Raw genomic sequence first — 18828 nt, 5'->3', positions numbered from 1 at the left:
GTACTCTACATTATCCATCACATAAACAACATAGAGATTCACCTTGTACGCTCACATGTATTCTACTCAAATATTATCAATCACATACACACTTATCATACATTCTATTTCAAATTACGCGCTCACTACACCAATAACATTTCACACACATGCACTCACTGCATGTAGTCACACTCACTGTAATACTGTGATCACCATTTCACACCATGAGTGATCGCCGGTTACCTCCACCTCACGGATATTACATAGGCGGTCACGAGTTGCTCGACAGAGACGTTGGTTAGAGGTCTAGTCAAGAGGAGAGTGTGTAGCCTATGGTGCACCCAGGCTCACTGTTGGTGTCACCACCACTCTCTCTTCCCCAAGGTATTTCTACTGTTCCTATCTTCCACACCTCCAGTGTATCACTAAATCATTCATAGCATATTCACAACCGCATTTAACATGCTTCATTCACACACATTTCAACTACATACAATATTCATATTCGCACATGGCACACAAGCCTACATTCATTCACATTACACGGCACAGATGCCCACACTTATTCGCATTACATTTAATGCACACAAATTTCATACACGCAACCTTTTCAACATAATCCACAATTGCATTTATCATGTCATCCACACTCATTTCTAACCATTTATATTATTCAATCATCAATCAATGACATGCTTATACACATTCACTCCATCACACCCATCATTCAATATTCATTTCATCATATCTAACGTGGAATTTCTATCAAAACATACATATTCTGACACCTTATCTCAATCACATGATCACACATAGCAAAATAAATGAATTCTAACAAAATAAGATAGGGTAGTTCTCCCCTTACCTCGGATTGAAAACTCACTCACAAAATCAACCAAGGTAGTACTTCCCACACGAATTTCATCCTAAATACATGGAAGAATTCCATGAGAACCAATGGAAACCGAGAAAACAGAGAATAGGGATAAGAAACTGAAATCTTAACTATTAAAACTTACCTCTAAGTATCTCCAACACGATTTTAACCTTCAATCTAGCTCCTAAACGGTTTTGGAGGCAATTTAATCGGTGAAATAAGGTTTTGGGTTAATAGAATCGAAGAGAGTTTAAAAAGAGGAATGAAAAATGAATTTTTCAAACCGTAACCCTTTCAAATACCCATCTGGGTGCGACACTCTCGTTACAGCGAAACTCTCTCACTGCAGTAAGGCATCTAAACTACACTGTTTCTGTAGAATCTTGCTATAACAAGACCCTCTCGCTACAACGAGATTGCACACAGAAATGTATCTCTCACTATTGCTCTCTCACTGCAACGAGGGACCTCTCGCTATAGCGAAAAGACGACAGTCTCACACCTTTCTCCCAGGGCCCTCTCGCTGCAGCCAGAACACCCTGCACTACACACTTAGCCTATATACTCACACAATTTCAGCCCAAAACACAAGTCCACATCATATTTTAACTACATATTCATGCATCTTCATAACCATAGTTACATTCAAATCATTACACAATCAAATGCATACTCAATACACCAATTTATACATTTATATTAATACGTTAAAATATTATTACAAAATATGGAGCGTTACACATTATATTTTTCTAATTATTATATAAAATTTTAAGATAAGAGACTTAACTTGAATAACGAAAAAACTAAAAAGATCAAATATAAACAATTAAAATTAAAAAATTAAATTTTTTTTGGTAAAATAATAATAAAAACTTAAATTTTAATTAATTATTTCTTATTTAAATTTTTTCAAAGTTAAATAGTTAAAATCAATCAAAATCAATTCAAAAGACAAAACTTAAGCTTATCTTAAAATTAAAGGATAAAAATGTTAATTTTATGTATTTTTTAATTTTGTTTAAAAGAGATATATTAAAAATAGAAACAAAATTTTAATTTAAAATAAAAATATTGATTATTTTAAAATTATAAAAATGTGAACATTTATTTTCTACTGTTTGATAAAATATATTTAATACTTTTAATATAGCCTTTAAATATATACTAGAAAAATCATATATTAATTATATATAAGTATGAGCCAGGCGATTGGATATTAAAGTATTTACCGTCATAAATTTTTAAGATAAATATTTATGCTCAAATTTACATTCACTTGGAAAATAATTACTATACTCATCATGGATGTTTTTTTACAAGAATTCATTAAGTTTTTGTTTTTATAATTATCATCCCTATATCAAATTCTCAACATAAATGAATAACATATAAATTAAAAAAATACAACTAATATTCTTATTAATAAAAAAATTATTATTTTTAACTTCCGAATATGATCATCATTATTTTTATCTATGATGCATGTTTGAAATATTTAAAAATTAAGTAGAGATAAAAACATAATTAAAAATATAATAATTAATATTATTTTGAATAACTTATATATATATATATATATATATATAATATCAGAAATAGATAGCTAAATAATAATGAAAATATTTCTAAGTGAATAAATAAAAAAAGTGGGATAAAAAAATTTTAGATGTGCTTGACAAAATTAGTAAATAAGTTAAGACGCTAAATGACGGCTTTGAGGAATTTCGCTTTCTGAATTTAACATGAAATTATTAAGATAAAAAAAAAAATTACAAGATTGTAAAATTATAAGAATGTAAATGCAATATGTGTTTACAGTGTAGTACACTTATATTTTATTTTATAATAAATATGTATATAATTTATTTTAATTTACTTTTATAACTACAAATAGTGTATATAAAACTGATAAAAAAAATTAATAAAATTAAATAATTTAAAAATATAATATGTTTTAAAATAATGCAACTACAGTATAATATAAAAATTAATTAAATGTCAATAATTAATGTATATTAATAATAATAAATTTAAAAAATAATACTCTTAAAACAAAAATTTAATTTAAAAAATTAGAAAAATTAAGATGAATCTTATAAATATAAAACAAAAATTTTCATAAAATAAAAAAATTAATTAACAATTTTATTCTCTAAATTTACCAAACTTTGAACTTATATTTGACTTAAATTTTATTTTCATAAAAAATTGTATTGTAAAGATGAATGTGACATGTAATTTTTTAGATACAATAATTCGCAAGGTAGAATATTTATCTTCTTAATAAGAAAAAGTATTTAACAAAAATTTATTGAGGTGTTTTATTGCAAATTAGTATATTGGGTAGTACAAATATGTAATTTTTTAGAAAATTTATATTTTTATAAAAATATTTTATTTTTAATCTTAAAGTATTTTTATGTAAATATTTATTAAATACTTAATTAATAAATACAATTTTATTTAAAATTTATAAAAAAGATTAGAAACATGAAAATCAAAATTTAAAATTTTAATAAAATCAAGGTAAATTTTAAATTAAATTTATTTAAATAAATGAACGAAACAATTATTTTTTTACAAACCAAATTTAAATTTTAAATTCTTAAATTGGCCTATTTACGGCTGTAATATTACATAGGTATAGGTATGGCCTTATATTAGAATCCCGTTAATCATATATTGTGACCGGCACCAATCAAGACTTGATTTTAGGTGTGTAATCGTGTGAAGGAAAGTGGTGTAGAAAATGTTGTGCCTTTTAAATGTTTGAAAAAGCATCCACCTACTAATGTGTTTTATTAAGGTGTGCTGCTGCTTCATGAAACCAATTGAGGCCATTTACTCGACCAATTGATTAATAGACCTAACATACATTGGATGCTTATTCTAGTCTTTAAAGTGGCTCACATAAATTCTCATTTGACTTTGATGTTTATTCTCGAAATTCTGTGGAGCCTGCATATATATAACTATAAATGTTAGTATATCTATATCTCCAATTAAGGTGAGAAATATGATTCTTAGATCAAAATTTGACTCCAATGTAGTATATAAATTGATCGATTTATATGATTTCATTGGGCCAATTTTTAAATTGAAACCAAATCTAATCATGATTTGATTTAGGACTAGGTTAGGACCAAACTGATCCAATAAAAATAAGTAATGTATTCAAATTTAAATATTAAATATATTAAGTCATAAAATATTGTAGATAAAATATAAAGTTAAACAATATTTTTACGATAAATGTATTTCAAAATTATCAATAAAACATACTATCATATTTACAAAATTATTAATTTATCGTAAAAGAATCTTATAATCTTGATCAAGTATATCTTTAACAGGTTTTGAATTTTCTTCTATTCAAGGCAAGAACTAGATATCAAATTCTATTTTTATTTAAACAAAAATAAATTTATTAAAAAATCAAAAAAATACAAAAAAATAATTACCCAAATTTTGTTTAAGTCTTTTTCCTAACTTCTTCACTTTCTAACACAGTTCCACTATTTACTAAAAGTTATAAACTAATATAAAAGTATGAAAAAAAATATTAATTTAAAATTAAAAAATAATATTTATATGATTTTTATAATTTTTAGTAAATTTTAAATAATAATAAAATATATATTATAAAAAAATGTGTTGTTCTCAATTTTTAACAGTACATTATTACTTAATTATAAGAATTATAATTATGTACATGTTATACATTAATTGATATTTTAAGGTTTATGAGTCTTTTAAGTCAAATAATATGAAAATTATAAATATGTATGCTTAGGTTGACTCAATAGAATATAAGACTTGAAATTTAAGTTTTGAGTTTAAATTAAATTTAGACTTGTTTAGTACGATTAAAAAAAACTTGATGTGATTTAAATTTATAAAAATAAATAAATTTATTTTTATTGATCACTGTTTTTAAGAACTCAAATATATATTTATATATATATATATATATCATAAAATAAAAATAATATAATATAATAAAATTACTTATAATATCTTATTTGTCTGCAAATTGTGTTGAATTTTTAATTAAAATAGTGTTATAAAATAAACGTAAAATTATAAGAAAGAAGAATATAGAGAGGAAGAGAGAATCTTAATTTCATTTCACATATCTTCAATACAAATGAGACACTTATTTATAAGTCTAAATCTATAACCGAATAATCATATCTTTTTGAATGAGAATTAAACAAAGTAGTTACAAAGAATAAGGAGGAGTTATGAATATGAACATTCACTCATATAATAATTCATAAAACTCCCTCTTGAATGTCCATTATTTGAGAATATGTTTCATAACATCTAATTATGAAAAACCCAATGAGATAAAAGCCTAAGAAAATATATATTATTATTTAATACGTTATTACATGTTACCTCATTAAAAACCTTGCTAAGAAAATTCAATGACAAAAATTATAGCTAAGGGAAAAAGAGTGTAGAGCGTATTTAATTCTCTCCTCATGTGGACAATCATTTCGAAGATGACGAAGTCCAATCCTGTGAACTAATTGTTCAAAAGTTTTACTTGAAAGTGACTATGTGAAAATATTTGTTAGATTCTCACATGAACAAACTTGTTGAATATTTATATCACTATTTTTTTGAAGATCATGGATAAAAAAAAGAATTTTGGAGAAATATGCTTTGTTCTATCTCCTTTAATGTACCCTTTTTTTTAATTGAGTAATACATGCAGCATTATCTTTGCATATAATTATTAGTGTCATTTTTTCTGAAGATAAACCACAAGTTTCTTGCACATGTTAAATCATAGATCTTAACCAGACACATTCTTGACTTGCTTCATGTAATGCTAAAATTTCTGCATGATTGAATGATGTAGCCGTTATAGTTTGTTTCACAAATTTCCATGAAATGGCTATATCATCACATATAAATAAATAACTTGTTTGTGATCTACCATTATATGGGCCAGACAAAAAACCCAAGTCTACATAACCAATCAATTTAGATTTAGATTTGTTTGGGTAAAATAAACCCATATTCATTGTACCTTTAAGGTAACGAAATATATGTTTAACTCCATTCTAGTGTCTTCTTGTAGGTGAAGAACTATACCTTACTAATAAGTTAACAGCAAATGATATATCATGTCATATATAACAAGCAAGATACATTAGTGCTCCAATTGCACTAAGATAAGATACTTCAGGATCTAGTAGTTCTTCATCCTGCTCCCGAGGTTTGAAAAGATCTTTATTTACATCTAGTGACCTTACAACCATTAGAGTACACAAGGGATGTGATTTATTCATATAAAATCATTTTAACACTTTTGAGGTATAAGTTTCTTGATACATAAAAATTTTCATTCTTTACATATTCAAGTTGTAATCCAAGACAAAACTTTATCCTTCCAAGATCCTTCATTTCAAATTCTTTCTTTAAGCAATTTACTGTTTTTGAAATCTCTTCAGGAGTTCCAATGATATTTAAATCAACAACATAAACAACAATTATTACAAATTTATTATAAGATCTTTTTATAAAAATGCATGGACAAATAGAGTCTTTTTTTTTTATCTTCATCAGCAAAATGATTAGCAACATCTAAGTAGGTAACGTCCATATGATCATAAAATTATTATCATTTTCACAAATAAAATTTATCTCTTATCTTTTTCCTTATTTTTAAGTGATTCTTGACCAAGATCAATAAGATGCTTTGGTGTACAACAAATACATGATCAATGACCTTTACTTCCATAACGCATATATTTTTTGTATTTTCACCACTTTGGATACATTTATCCTTTTCAATTTTCTCACTATTTTTTCATTTCTATTGTGAAAAATGTATATTTCTAATTATATAACGACCATGTCCATAATCATTATCACGATAGTAAGTTTGTGCATAGTTACAATAGTCACGAGTTGTTACATTCACTTCTGCGAATGGAGCAATGCCAATTAGACGAGGTTCGTGATTTTTATCAAAACCTCATTATTTTATTCAACCACAAGGAAACAAGAATAAATTTGGAATATTTTTTTAATTATTTTTCACAATATTTCTAATGCAGGAGCACGTGCGTGAAAAGTTGAGAATGTTTTTTCTTCGAACGTATACTCATCAAAAATCTTTTCTCCACAAAATTTTAATTGAGATTACAATAAATAAATAATGATATATTTCTATAAGAAAGAAAAAATAATATCGTATCTTTATTCAACAATGTTCCTTTCTTGAAAAAGTGTGTACTAGAGTCTCGTGCTGATAACGTGGTATAAAATGAACGTAAAATTATAAGGAAGAATAGAGAGAGGAAGAAAGAATTTCAATTTCATTTCACATATCTTCATTACAAATGAGACATTTATTTATAGGCCTAAATCTATAACTGAAGAATCGTATCTCTTTGAATGAGAATTAAACAAAACAATTACAAAATCGTAAGTTATAAAGAATAAAGAGAAGTTATGAATATGGACATTCACTTATATAATAATTCATAACAAATAGTTTATTGTATTGTAATTATAAATGAAATATTGTTGAAATTGTTTTTTTTTTTTTTTTGTTAAATATCAACATTTTATAAGGGATCATATATCCAATTCACAATTGATATTTTCAAAGGTTCTACTGTAAGCAACTATCAAGAAACATTTCCTAAGTATTTGATCAAAGCTTTGATCCCTTAATATAATTTTTTTCATAAATTTAGATTGAGCCCGTAACTTGGAGTTGAAACCATGCTTCTTCCTTCTTATCTTACGAAATGTACTCCTAATATTAATTCTTTCCTACACTATCACCTCAACAACAACATTGTATTGAAGGAATTTTAGTTCTTGATTCAATACGTGATTATTCTCGTCTGATCCATGAGAAGCCCCGACAATCAGGCCATAAGATTTGACAATAAACTCTTTTGTGTCACATTTTTACCTCCAGTTGATCTCTTATCAATAACACCCAGTTGCTATAATTTTTCATCTTACAAATTCTCTTTCTCATAAATTTTGACCAACAAAAGCCCATTTTGGTCAACCTTCTTTTCAAATGCATCCTCACCTAATCACACAATATTTACATTATTATTATAAAAAATAATGTCAATATTAATATTCACTTCATAATTTGATCAAAAATAATGTCAATATTAATACAAATTTCAAAATTTAAAAGTAATTTATGCTCAAAGGAGGTTAAATATAACAAGATAATTAATTTGTTAATATAATTATAATGTTATATTTTCTAAGGTTTTAAATATATCGTAGTAGTTTTTATTTTAAAATTTATACATATAAAATACATAATAATTTTTATCATATTAATTTTAATATTTAATAATCTTTATGAAGAATATATAAAAATCTATAATTATCACAAAATTTAAAAAAAGCTAATCGATTTGTAATTGAAATCATATTTAATTTATAATTATTCAAATGTATAAAAAGTAACTGAAAAAAGTTTAAAAGTTTATATGCTAATAATAAACAAGATTCATGTATTACTATTTATAAACAAATTGTTAAAAAAGGAAATTATAAAATAGTACAATCTTTTAGTTGACCTTGATAATTCTACTTAATAATATGGGTTAATGGGTAGCTGTATGTATTTTCTATATGCAATAAAATATAAGCTGCATAGTAAAATTTTAATTATTAAGTAGCTTAAAATAGTGTATAAACTATAATATTAAAAATATAATTTATAATAAATTATTAAATAAATTATCTTAACCAAAACTTTATTTTTAATCATAATAAAAATACATTATATTAAAAATATTAAATATTATATTATAATTATTAAGTGTAAATTTCACTGAATTTTTTTTTGTATTTTGAAAAAATTATAAATAATCATGCTTCCATCTCAACTATTAAATTTAAATTTATTACTTTTTTAAATTTTACTTTTATAACATATGACAAATTTTTAATCTATTTTATATTTCTAAATTAATTTTTTACATTTAAATTAAGCCTGTGCAACCTAAAAATATTATAACAAGTATAAATAAATAATTTAGTCAAACAAATAATTATAACATATATGTAAGTTTTTAACAATAATGCAAGTTAAGAGGAATAGCCATTTATGTCCACTTGTTTATAAATAATTTTTTATAAAATTAATAATTAAATTAACATACAAAGTTATTAAAACATGTTGATAATTTATTTAATAACTGATTGCATATTATATTAAAAATATTATTTACAATAAATTACCTAAAATAATTCACTCTAAGCTTTCATAGTAGTACACACAACTTCTAAAGTAGAGCACATGACCTTCGCGGCATCCAAATCTCCACGTGGCGAACACATAGCCAGTTGTCACTGACTCTCCCACTCTCCACTTATCACAAACGAAAGTTTCTGTATTCCCAACCACACTGAATTATCAATGTTCAGGCAATCATGTCCGTCAATTTCAATCAAACTTACATCAGATGGACTAAATCAACCTAATGAAATAGAGCATCATGTTTAATTAATACAATGTTACGTGGCATTAAATCGAACCACTAACAATACCATTATTTTATTTATTAGTAAAGTATAGAAAACCGTTACCTAAATGTTATGAACAATGGCTTCTCAAAGTTTGAGTTTACCAACAGTGCATATTCCTTCTAAAAGTTTGATTCAGAGGCTTGATTCCAAGTCTTTGTTGTGGCCTTCACGTGCTCATTCCAAACCCAGAAGAGTTTGTTCCTCAATTCGGGCAATGGGTTCATCTGCTTCTTCCCAGTCACAACAAGCAGACAACATTCAATCTGAAGCAGGTGAAGATTATATATTCAATTGGGTTCTCTCCGATTTTCTTTTATCTTAATTTGTTGATTGCAGTAGTAGTTTTGTTCTGCTCAATTTGAAAAGAAAGCTTTGTTGAGCAAGTGAGTTACTTGATGAAATTAAAATTGAAGGAACAGTTTATCGTAATTCAGGTGACACAATTTCATAGGATATATTTGTCGGGGTTGAAGGATGTTTTCTTAAGGTGTGTTTGGGAGGAAGGTTTTGGAGGGATGGAGTGACAAGTATAGAGAGTGACACGCATATACACACATTAAAATGGTGATGTAGAAATAAAGTTCTAATTGCTTTTTAAATTGTTTGAATGTTTCTAGAATTAATATACTTTATGAAAACTTTATATTCATTCCAGTTAATAATTATTGTGAGTGGCCTTCCAACAGTTTTTTCTTTTTGTGCCTTGCAGCAGCTGGTACTGTTGATTATAAATCTTTAAGCGGTGAAGAGTGGAAGAAGCGGTTGACAAATGAACAATTCTATATTACTCGTCAAAAAGGGACTGAGAGAGCTTTTACTGGGTGTGTTTTCGAATTGCTATTATAGCTTAGGACAGTAGGCTTCGTAGTCATGCTTTGCTATTCATGGAGGCATTTGGCATTTTTGTTTTGCAAGATTTACAATATATTTGCTTATTACTGAATTAGCTGATTTCTCTTTATTTTGATTTTCCTGGATTGCTATGTTCTGTTAACCAACTCTAAAATGATACAAGTTTGAACACACCTCATCGATTACAGTTGTTTAGCATTAGATATCACATAACTATTTCTTGCTGCTCTTAATATTATGCAGGATTTAGTCATTCATTGTTGAGAAGTATGTCATTTTTTCTGACTGTGATGCCAAATCATTTAGGCTAAATCAGGCATTTGATATCACATAACTGTCTCTTGTTGCTCTTAATATTGTGCAAGATTTAGTCATTTATTGCTGAGAAGTATGTCATTTTTTCTGACTGTGATGCCAAATTTTAGTATACTTTTTAACTTTGATATGTAATGTCTCTAGTTCAAGGCAAGGTCATGCAACATTCTACATATTCTCATGTCTTAAGTCTACTTCTATAACTATTGGGGACTGATAAAGAGATGATTACAGGACACTAGATAGATGGTACTCCAATAATAATAGTCATTATGATCCTTACCCAAAATTGAAGAGATTGTGTTTGTTAGTGCTTTCTTGTAAAATGGGATATTACATATTTTTGCTCCGTGACTGTATTTTCAGGCCTCGGAATCATTCTTAGTTATTTTCCTATAAACTTTGTAATTTTGAGTCATCAAAGGATGTCTGTAAATATAATGGATAAAGACAGATGATTAAATAGACTGCTAGGATTTACTCTCATGTCTCTGTTGTATTCATCAATATTTTCAATTTATTATAGGGAGTACTGGAATACCAAAACTTCAGGGACTTACCATTGCATATGTTGTGACACACCTTTATTTGAGTAAGTACTACTTTATATTTGTATGTGTATATATCTAAATGTCATTTTCTTACACTGACCTCAATCATCTTATCCAATTCACTTCCATTTTAGATCATCTACTAAATTTAATAGTGGAACTGGGTGGCCATCCTATTACCAGCCAATTGGAAACAATGTGAAATCAAAGTTAGATTTGTCAATTATTTTCATGCCACGCCAGGAAGTTCTTTGTGCAGTTTGCGATGCTCATCTTGGACATGTGTTTGATGATGGTCCTCCACCCACAGGAAAGCGTTACTGTATCAACAGGTTAGTGTTTGTTTGTTTTATTGTTAGATAATTGATTTTTACATTTTTTTTTAATGAAAAACATATGTTCCAATAAAACTTTATGACTAGGATCAAGTTTGTCACATATCTCATCTATCAAAATCAATTCTATTTAATTTTAAAATCAACGGCACCCAATAATAATCACTTGAATCATGTCACTTTTCCTTATTTTACTTGTTTACCTTTGTTTATGTTTGTTGTGGAATTTTTGCAGTGCTGCACTTAAGCTTAAACCAAGCCAATAGATAGTGAACTATCACTTAGAAGCAGGTGGGATAATATAAGAGACGGTGAAGACTGTTGAGAAGCTTGTAAATGATTCATATCATATACTTTGTACTATTTTTCTTATTTGGGGACAAAATTGTCACACACCATGTTGCAAACCACACAAACGCGAATACAAATATAGGGAACAGGAACAAAAAAAGGCTGCGAATATAGGGAGAATATTGTTTAAAATAAGTAACGGAAACGAACGGAATAAAATGCACTAGAAGAGCAAAATCTCCTAATACCCCAGAGCTAGGCTCCTAATAGAGCAATCGCTGCTCTATCCTGCAATAGCGAAAGAACAGAATCAACATAACATTCTACCCCTGTCTCATCGTGCCTAAATAATGGAATATTATTCTTTCTCCCTAACTAACTCTGCCAGCACAACATTTCATTTGTCATTTTCTGATTTCTTCTTTCTTCTCACATAGACAAGCCATTCTTTGGGCCGTGTAACTGCTTCTTGGACTAACATTTCCTCTGGCCCAACATTGCCTTTTGGGTCCCCATCATTTCCCCCTCCATCAAAAAGAATCTTGTCCTCAAGATGCAGATGTGGAAATTGACTCCGGATGTCAGTTGCATTCTCCCACGTAGCCTCTTCTACTGGTTTGTCTGTCCACTGAATCAACCACTGTCTCACCTTTTCACCATGTTTATCAATCACCCTTGAAGCCAACACAGTCTCAGGAGTCCAAATGTCTTCTCCTGTTTCCCCTAGACCTGCAGGTAGTTCAGGTTGCACTCTGTAGTTCCCTACTGCCCTTTTAAGTAATGATACGTGAAAAACTGGGTGTATCCTGCTTGTTTCTGGTAACTTTAGACGATAAGCTACTACCCCCACCTTACCAATTACTTCAAATGGACCGTACTCCCTTGCTGAGAGCTTGGGATTGATTCTTGTATGAACTGACTTCTACCTGTGAGGTTTTAGCTTTAAGAACACCCATTCCCCTATGTCAAAACTTCATTCCTGTCGTTTGAGATCTGGTTGAACTTTCATGCGTTCTTGTGCCTTCTGCAATTGTTCTCTCAGCTGTTTCAAAGCTTCATCACGTTCCCATAGTTCCTTCTGTACTGCCTCAACCCTTTTTTCTCCTTGAGTTCCCCGGATTAAAGAAGGGGGTTTCCTACCATATACCACTTCGAAAGGAGTGACTTGAGTGGAGGCATGAAATGTGGTATTATACCAATATTCAGCCCACGAAAGCCAATGAACCCACTCTTTAGGCTGATCTGTTATAAAACAACGCAAGTAAGTCTCCAAACACCTATTAATCACCTCGGTTTGACCATCCGTTTGCGGATGGTAGGCCGTGCTCATGCTTAAAGTAGTTCCGTGTAGTCTAAAGAACTCCTTCCAGAATTGACTCATAAAGATGGGGTCTCTGTCACTCACAATTGACTTGGGTACTCCATGTAACCGCACTATTTCACGCACAAACACCTCAGCTAACACCTTTGCAGTATATGGGTGTTTCAAAGGGATGAAATGACTGTATTTAGATAATCTATCCACCACTACAAAAACAGCTTCATAGCCCTTAGATCGAGGCAGCCCCGTTATAAAATCCATTGAAACATCCTCCCAAATTTTTTTCCGTATGGTCAATGGCTGCAACAAACCCCCTGGTGATGTGGCTAGATATTTTTGTCGTCGGCATGTATCACATGATCTCACATGCTGTTGTATAGTATTTTTCATTCCTCTCCAATACAGGTTTGCTGCCATCCTCCGATATGTTCTATAATACCCCGAATGCCCTCCTTGAGGTGTTGAATGATATTCTTCCAGTAGCTTTGAGACCCAAGGAGACTTCTCTGAAATAACTAGCCTATCTTTATAAAACAAGATACCTTGTTTGTAGCTGAACCCTGTATGATCCTCTCTCCCTGCTTTCAAATGCTCAATAATCTCCTTTAGCCTATCATCTTCATGCACCTCTGCAATAACTTCTTGGATATCTAACCACAATGGATAATATGTTAACAGTCGTATTTCTCCGGTCTCTTCCTTCCTTGATAAGGCATCTGCCCCTCTATTTTCAATTCCCGGTTTGTACACAATGTCAAAATTATAGCCAAGGAGTTTCACCATCCAATTTTGCTGATTTCCCATTATCACCTTTTGTTGAAGTAGTTGTTTTAGGCTCTTATGATCTGTTGTCACCATGAATTTCCTACCCAGCAGATATGGCCGCCAATGGTTAACTGCCAAAGCGATGGCCATTAACTCTTTTTCATATGCTGACTTGCTTAGATTCTTCACCCCCAACGCCTTACTAAAAAATGTGATTGGATGTTTCTTTTGCATAAGAATGGCTCCCACTCCTAATCCAGAAGCATCACACTCCACTGTGAACTCTTCATCAAAATTTGGCAATGCCAACACCGGGGCTGTTGTTATCCGCCTTTTTAGCTCCTCAAAGGCACCTTGAGCTGCATCATTCCATTTGAACGAATCCTTTTTGGTAAGTTCTGTTAATGGTTTAGCCACCTTCCCATAATCTCTAATAAACTTTCTATAGTATCCCGTGAGGCCGAGAAAACCCCTTACTCCTTTAACATTCCGAGGTTTGGGCCAATTTAACACTCCTTGTACCTTTTCAGGATCTACCGCTACTCCTTGGTTTGAAATGATGTGTCCTAGGTACTCAACACTTTTCTGAGCAAACAAACATTTTTTTTGTTAGCAAAAAGCTGATGAGTCCTCATAACCTCCAATACGTCCTTTAATTGCTCCAAATGAGATTCCCAACTCGGACTGTAAATTAAGATATCGTCAAAGAAAACCAGCACATATCTTCTGAGCCTTCCATGAAATATGTCGGTCATCAGGGCCTGAAATGTGGATGGTGCATTCATTAGTCCAAAGGGCATTACGAGATATTCGTAATGTCCCTCGTGCGTCCTAAAGGCCGTTTTTGGGATGTCCTCCTCCTGCATTTGCACCTGGTGGTATCCGGATTTAAGGTCCAATTTCGAAAAGAATTTAGCCCCGTGAAGTTCATCCAACAACTCTTCTATCACTGGTATAGGAAATTTGTCCGGAATTGTCACTTTATTCAATGCTCGGTAGTCTACGCACATGCGCCACGACTGATCCTTCTTACGAACCAATATAACTGGGCTGGAAAACGCACTTTGGCTGGGACGAATAACTCCGTTTTCTAATAATTCCCTGACCTGCTTCTCTATTTCATCCTTCTGGTGGTATGCGTACCGATATGGACGCACATTTACTGGACCATGGTCAGGTAGAAGAGTTATGCGGTGGGATTGGGCCCTCTTAGGGGGAAGCCCTTTAGGTTCTTGAAAAATAATCTTAAATTTGTTCAAAATTATTTCTAACTCTTCCTTCTATTGTGAGTTCAGGTGCCTCAACTCTGATTCTTTTCCCTTGGTGTTAGTATCTTTCGCCGCCATCCTTTCGCCAATGCCCCAGTCAAAATCTTCAACCAAGACACCCTTTAACGCCATCTGGGCCGAACGCACATCTTGCGCTCCTCGTAACAGCACTAAGGTACCCCCTACATTAATCTTCATTGTTTGGAGTTTCCAATCTACTATCATCTCTCCCAACGATGCTAACCAAGACATCCCTAAAATCATATCCATGTCTTCAAGGTCAAATAGCAAGGCATCCACCACGCAATGCATGCTCCCCAATTCCATCTTAAGCCCTTTACAGATGCCATTTGTTTCGGTTCTTCGCCCATCTCCCATTAGAATCCGCATGTTCTTTGTGGAAACTTTTCTCCATCCCAGCGCCTCAACAAGCCTTCGAGAGATGAAATTATGCATTGCTCCACTATCAACGAGCACACATACTGGGATTCCATGGATCCTACCTTCCAATTTGAGTGTTTGGGGTTGTTCCCCTTTTGATTGCGATAACAATAACAGACTGAGTGCACTGCACTCCCCACCCATCGTGTTCTTCTTTTTCTTTGGACGCGTAGTGTTCCTCAGATGTGTTGTCTTTTTCTCCTATCTCCACGTCATCAGCTAACATAATTCGCAAATGCTTCTCCGGACATATGTGCTGGGGAGAATACACACCTCCACACTTGAAGCACAAACCTTTTTGCTTACGTTCCAGCAATTCATTGTAGGATAAATGTTTAACCCCTCTATCCTTTGGCCCATTTGTAGATCTGTCTAAAAATTCTTTTTTGTGATTAGAGCCAGGCCCATTAGTACCGCTTCCAGACCCGTAGCCTTTTACACCTCGGTCCCCCCTTATTGGGTTCTTGGCATTGACATTCACGTTGGATCTCGTATACCACTGTGACCCGGCACGTGAGTCTCCTTTTCCATACGAACTTACAGTTTTGCCCTTCACCTGCAACTCCATCTCTACTGCTCTCGTCACGTTCATTAGGTAGGCTCTGGAAAGCGTCCCCAACGCGTGCAGGCTTCTTACCCTGTTTCTAATCTCCTCCTTCAAGCCGTGAAGGAAATAAGCAAAATACTGTTGCTCTGGAATTTTAGGTACCTGTGCAGTAAAAAATTCGAAGTCTCTAATGTACTGTTTGACATCTCCAACCTGACGAAGTGCTGTCAATTGATCGTATGCATTCCCCTCCGCCAAACCTCCATATCTATCCAACAAAGCTCTTTTAAATTGTTTCCATGTCATGTCCTCTTCTTCATTCATCAAAGAGTTGAAAAAATGTATAGTCCCCCCTTCCATACATAGTTGTGCCAAATTGATACGCACTTGATCGCTAGTCTCCTGAACTTGGAAGTAGACCTCTGCCCTAGAAATCCAACCTGCAGGGTCATCTCCATTAAACATGGGTAGTTCAACCTTTTTAACCGACTGACGAAATTCATCCAATGCTTCTCCTTGTAACTTCTTAAGACCTAATCCACTGCGTCCTTGCGACTCCTCCAGTGAGTCACCACCTGGACTCTTCTGGTTCTCGGAGCGTTCTCCTTCATCCTCCAAACCTCTGCTATTTCGTTCTGAGTTCTTTGATAGCATTTCCAAGATCTTCGATTGGGTCTCGACATTCTCTTTTCTCATCGCCTCTATAGCTTTCTGCTGTTCGTGAGCCTGGAGACGCATCGCCTCCATTGATATTCTCATTCCTGAAAGTTCTCTTTCTACAGTCTCAAGTCTAGAATCCATCACTGAATCCCCAGTCTCTGATTCAGCTGATTCTGATATTGACCTTGTCTGTTTTTTCTTCTTAGGTGGCATCCACCGCCCAAGGATCCGACAGGTCGGACCACTGTTGCAAACCACACAAACGCGAATACAAATATAGGGAACAGGAACAAAAAAAGGCTGCGAATATAGGGAGAATATTGTTTAAAATAAGTAACGGAAACGAACGGAATAAAATGCACTAGAAGAGCAAAATCTCCTAATACCCCAGAGCTAGGCTCCTAATAGAGCAATCGCTGCTCTATCCTGCAATAGCGAAAGAACAGAATCAACATAACATTCTACCCCTGTCTCATCGTGCCTAAATAATAGAATATTATTCTTTCTCCCTAACTAACTCTGCCAGCACAACATTTCATTTGTCATTTTCTGATTTCTTCTTTCTTCTCAAATAGACAAGCCATTCTTTGGGCCGTGTAACTGCTTCTCGGACTAACATTTCCTCTGGCCCAACATTACCTTTTGGGTCTCCATCACACCAGCTGCGTTATAAAGCATCCCAGAAGCACATGATTATTATAGTGAAGACTCAAATTTTCATATTCCACGAATAATTTTGATTTTTTTTTAAATGTTACAAAAGCACATCAATGAAAAGCCTCTCAGGAAGTCCTCGATCTTCACGTAGCATGCTAGCACGATGTAGACCGTGCCAATTCAAAACATTCAACATCTTTATTTCTGGGTATAATGACTTCACTCTAGAAGCTATTATTTCACCTATGATACACCTATTGTTATATCATAATAGATTACAATGTGCTGAAATACCTTCAATTTTAAATATATTCTTTCTGCTGTCATTATTTAGATATGAAGGGCTATTGTCTCTAAATATTAGTTTATGTCTCTAGTTTGAGAGATGAATTTTTGTTTCTATTAAACTGTCCACCTCTAAGTTTTATATTTTGTCTCTTTGATGAAAGTATTTTTGTCTCTAAATATAAAGTGAATTTTGTCTCTAAGTTGTCTCTAAATTTAATATAAATAAAATTAACTAAGAAGTTAGGGTGTTATACCATTCTACATTTTTATCTATCTTTTTATTTTTGTTATGATTACCTTCTTCTATAGATGGACGTAATAATGTTGCATTATTATGCAGCTAATGAGGATTATTCTAAGCCTCTTAAATTTTAGACTTAACTAAGATTAAAACATATCTCAAATTACAGATCTTAACATAGAATGTTTTAAAAATAAAACGAAAAGGTACATTGTAAATTATAATTTTGACTTAAGAATTACTAAAAAATATTTATAAATTATTATATATGAGTAAAAGATATTTTGAACACACACTGAAATTTATTTAAAAGAAAAGACTATGAAGTCTAAAATTTAGATTTGAAAAAAATAGAATTATTACCTTGAAAACAAATTAAGAAGAAGCAAATATGGTAGAAATAGAGTGACAAACAAGAATGTATGATAAGTCAAAGAGATCGTCACAAAAATATATGAATTCTTGACAAGATCAATAATTATAAATAATAACTGTAGAAAAAATATTCACAATAATTTGATTTCAATAATGTAACGTATATTCCTTAAATGATTTTCAGTGTTTTAATACAATTTAGTTTAGGATTTTGTCTACTTGAACTTGACAAATTAAAAACAAAAGCTAATCCCTTTAATACAAGATTTATATTACATAGGTTAAGTCGACATATTTAACTTCAAGTGTATGATTTCTAGTCTGTTGTAGTCAATAATATATATTTTTACACAGTACCAAAATAAATAACTCTTCTTCTCCTCTCATGTGTACACTTTATAACTCAAGTGTCGGGCTTCATCTAGGTATCATACCTCACATTGGAGTTGAGCTTCTAGCTAAGAGTTCAACATGTGTTTTAAAGCTTTTTAATCTTTTTTATCTAACTCTTGTCATGAACTCTCTTA

The 18828-nt window shown here is 31.5% G+C and overlaps 1 protein-coding gene across 2 annotated transcripts; it reads left to right on the top strand.

Moving 5' to 3' along the window:
* The first annotated feature begins 9425 nt into the window (after positions 1-9425).
* On the top strand, positions 9426-17462 carry LOC113864975 (peptide methionine sulfoxide reductase B1, chloroplastic). 2 transcript variants are annotated; one of them, XM_027499255.1, is made up of 6 exons: positions 9433-9666; positions 10104-10215; positions 11088-11153; positions 11247-11444; positions 11683-11846; positions 17403-17462. In XM_027499255.1, the coding sequence occupies exons 1-5, from the start codon at positions 9471-9473 to the stop codon at positions 11711-11713; spliced, it is 603 nt and encodes a 200-aa protein (XP_027355056.1). In that variant the 5' UTR covers positions 9433-9470; the 3' UTR covers positions 11714-11846; positions 17403-17462. The 2 variants fall into 2 exon arrangements, with proteins under 2 accessions (XP_027355057.1, XP_027355056.1); XM_027499256.1 differs by lacking the exon at positions 11088-11153 and having other exon boundaries at positions 9426-9666.
* Positions 17463-18828: the final 1366 nt, after the last annotated feature.

Source organism: Abrus precatorius, unplaced genomic scaffold (assembly GCF_003935025.1).
Source record: "Abrus precatorius isolate BTA unplaced genomic scaffold, Abrus_2018 Scaffold4, whole genome shotgun sequence".
NCBI classification, from domain to species: domain Eukaryota; kingdom Viridiplantae; phylum Streptophyta; class Magnoliopsida; order Fabales; family Fabaceae; genus Abrus; species Abrus precatorius.
This window is presented reverse-complemented; position numbering and strand designations above follow the sequence as displayed.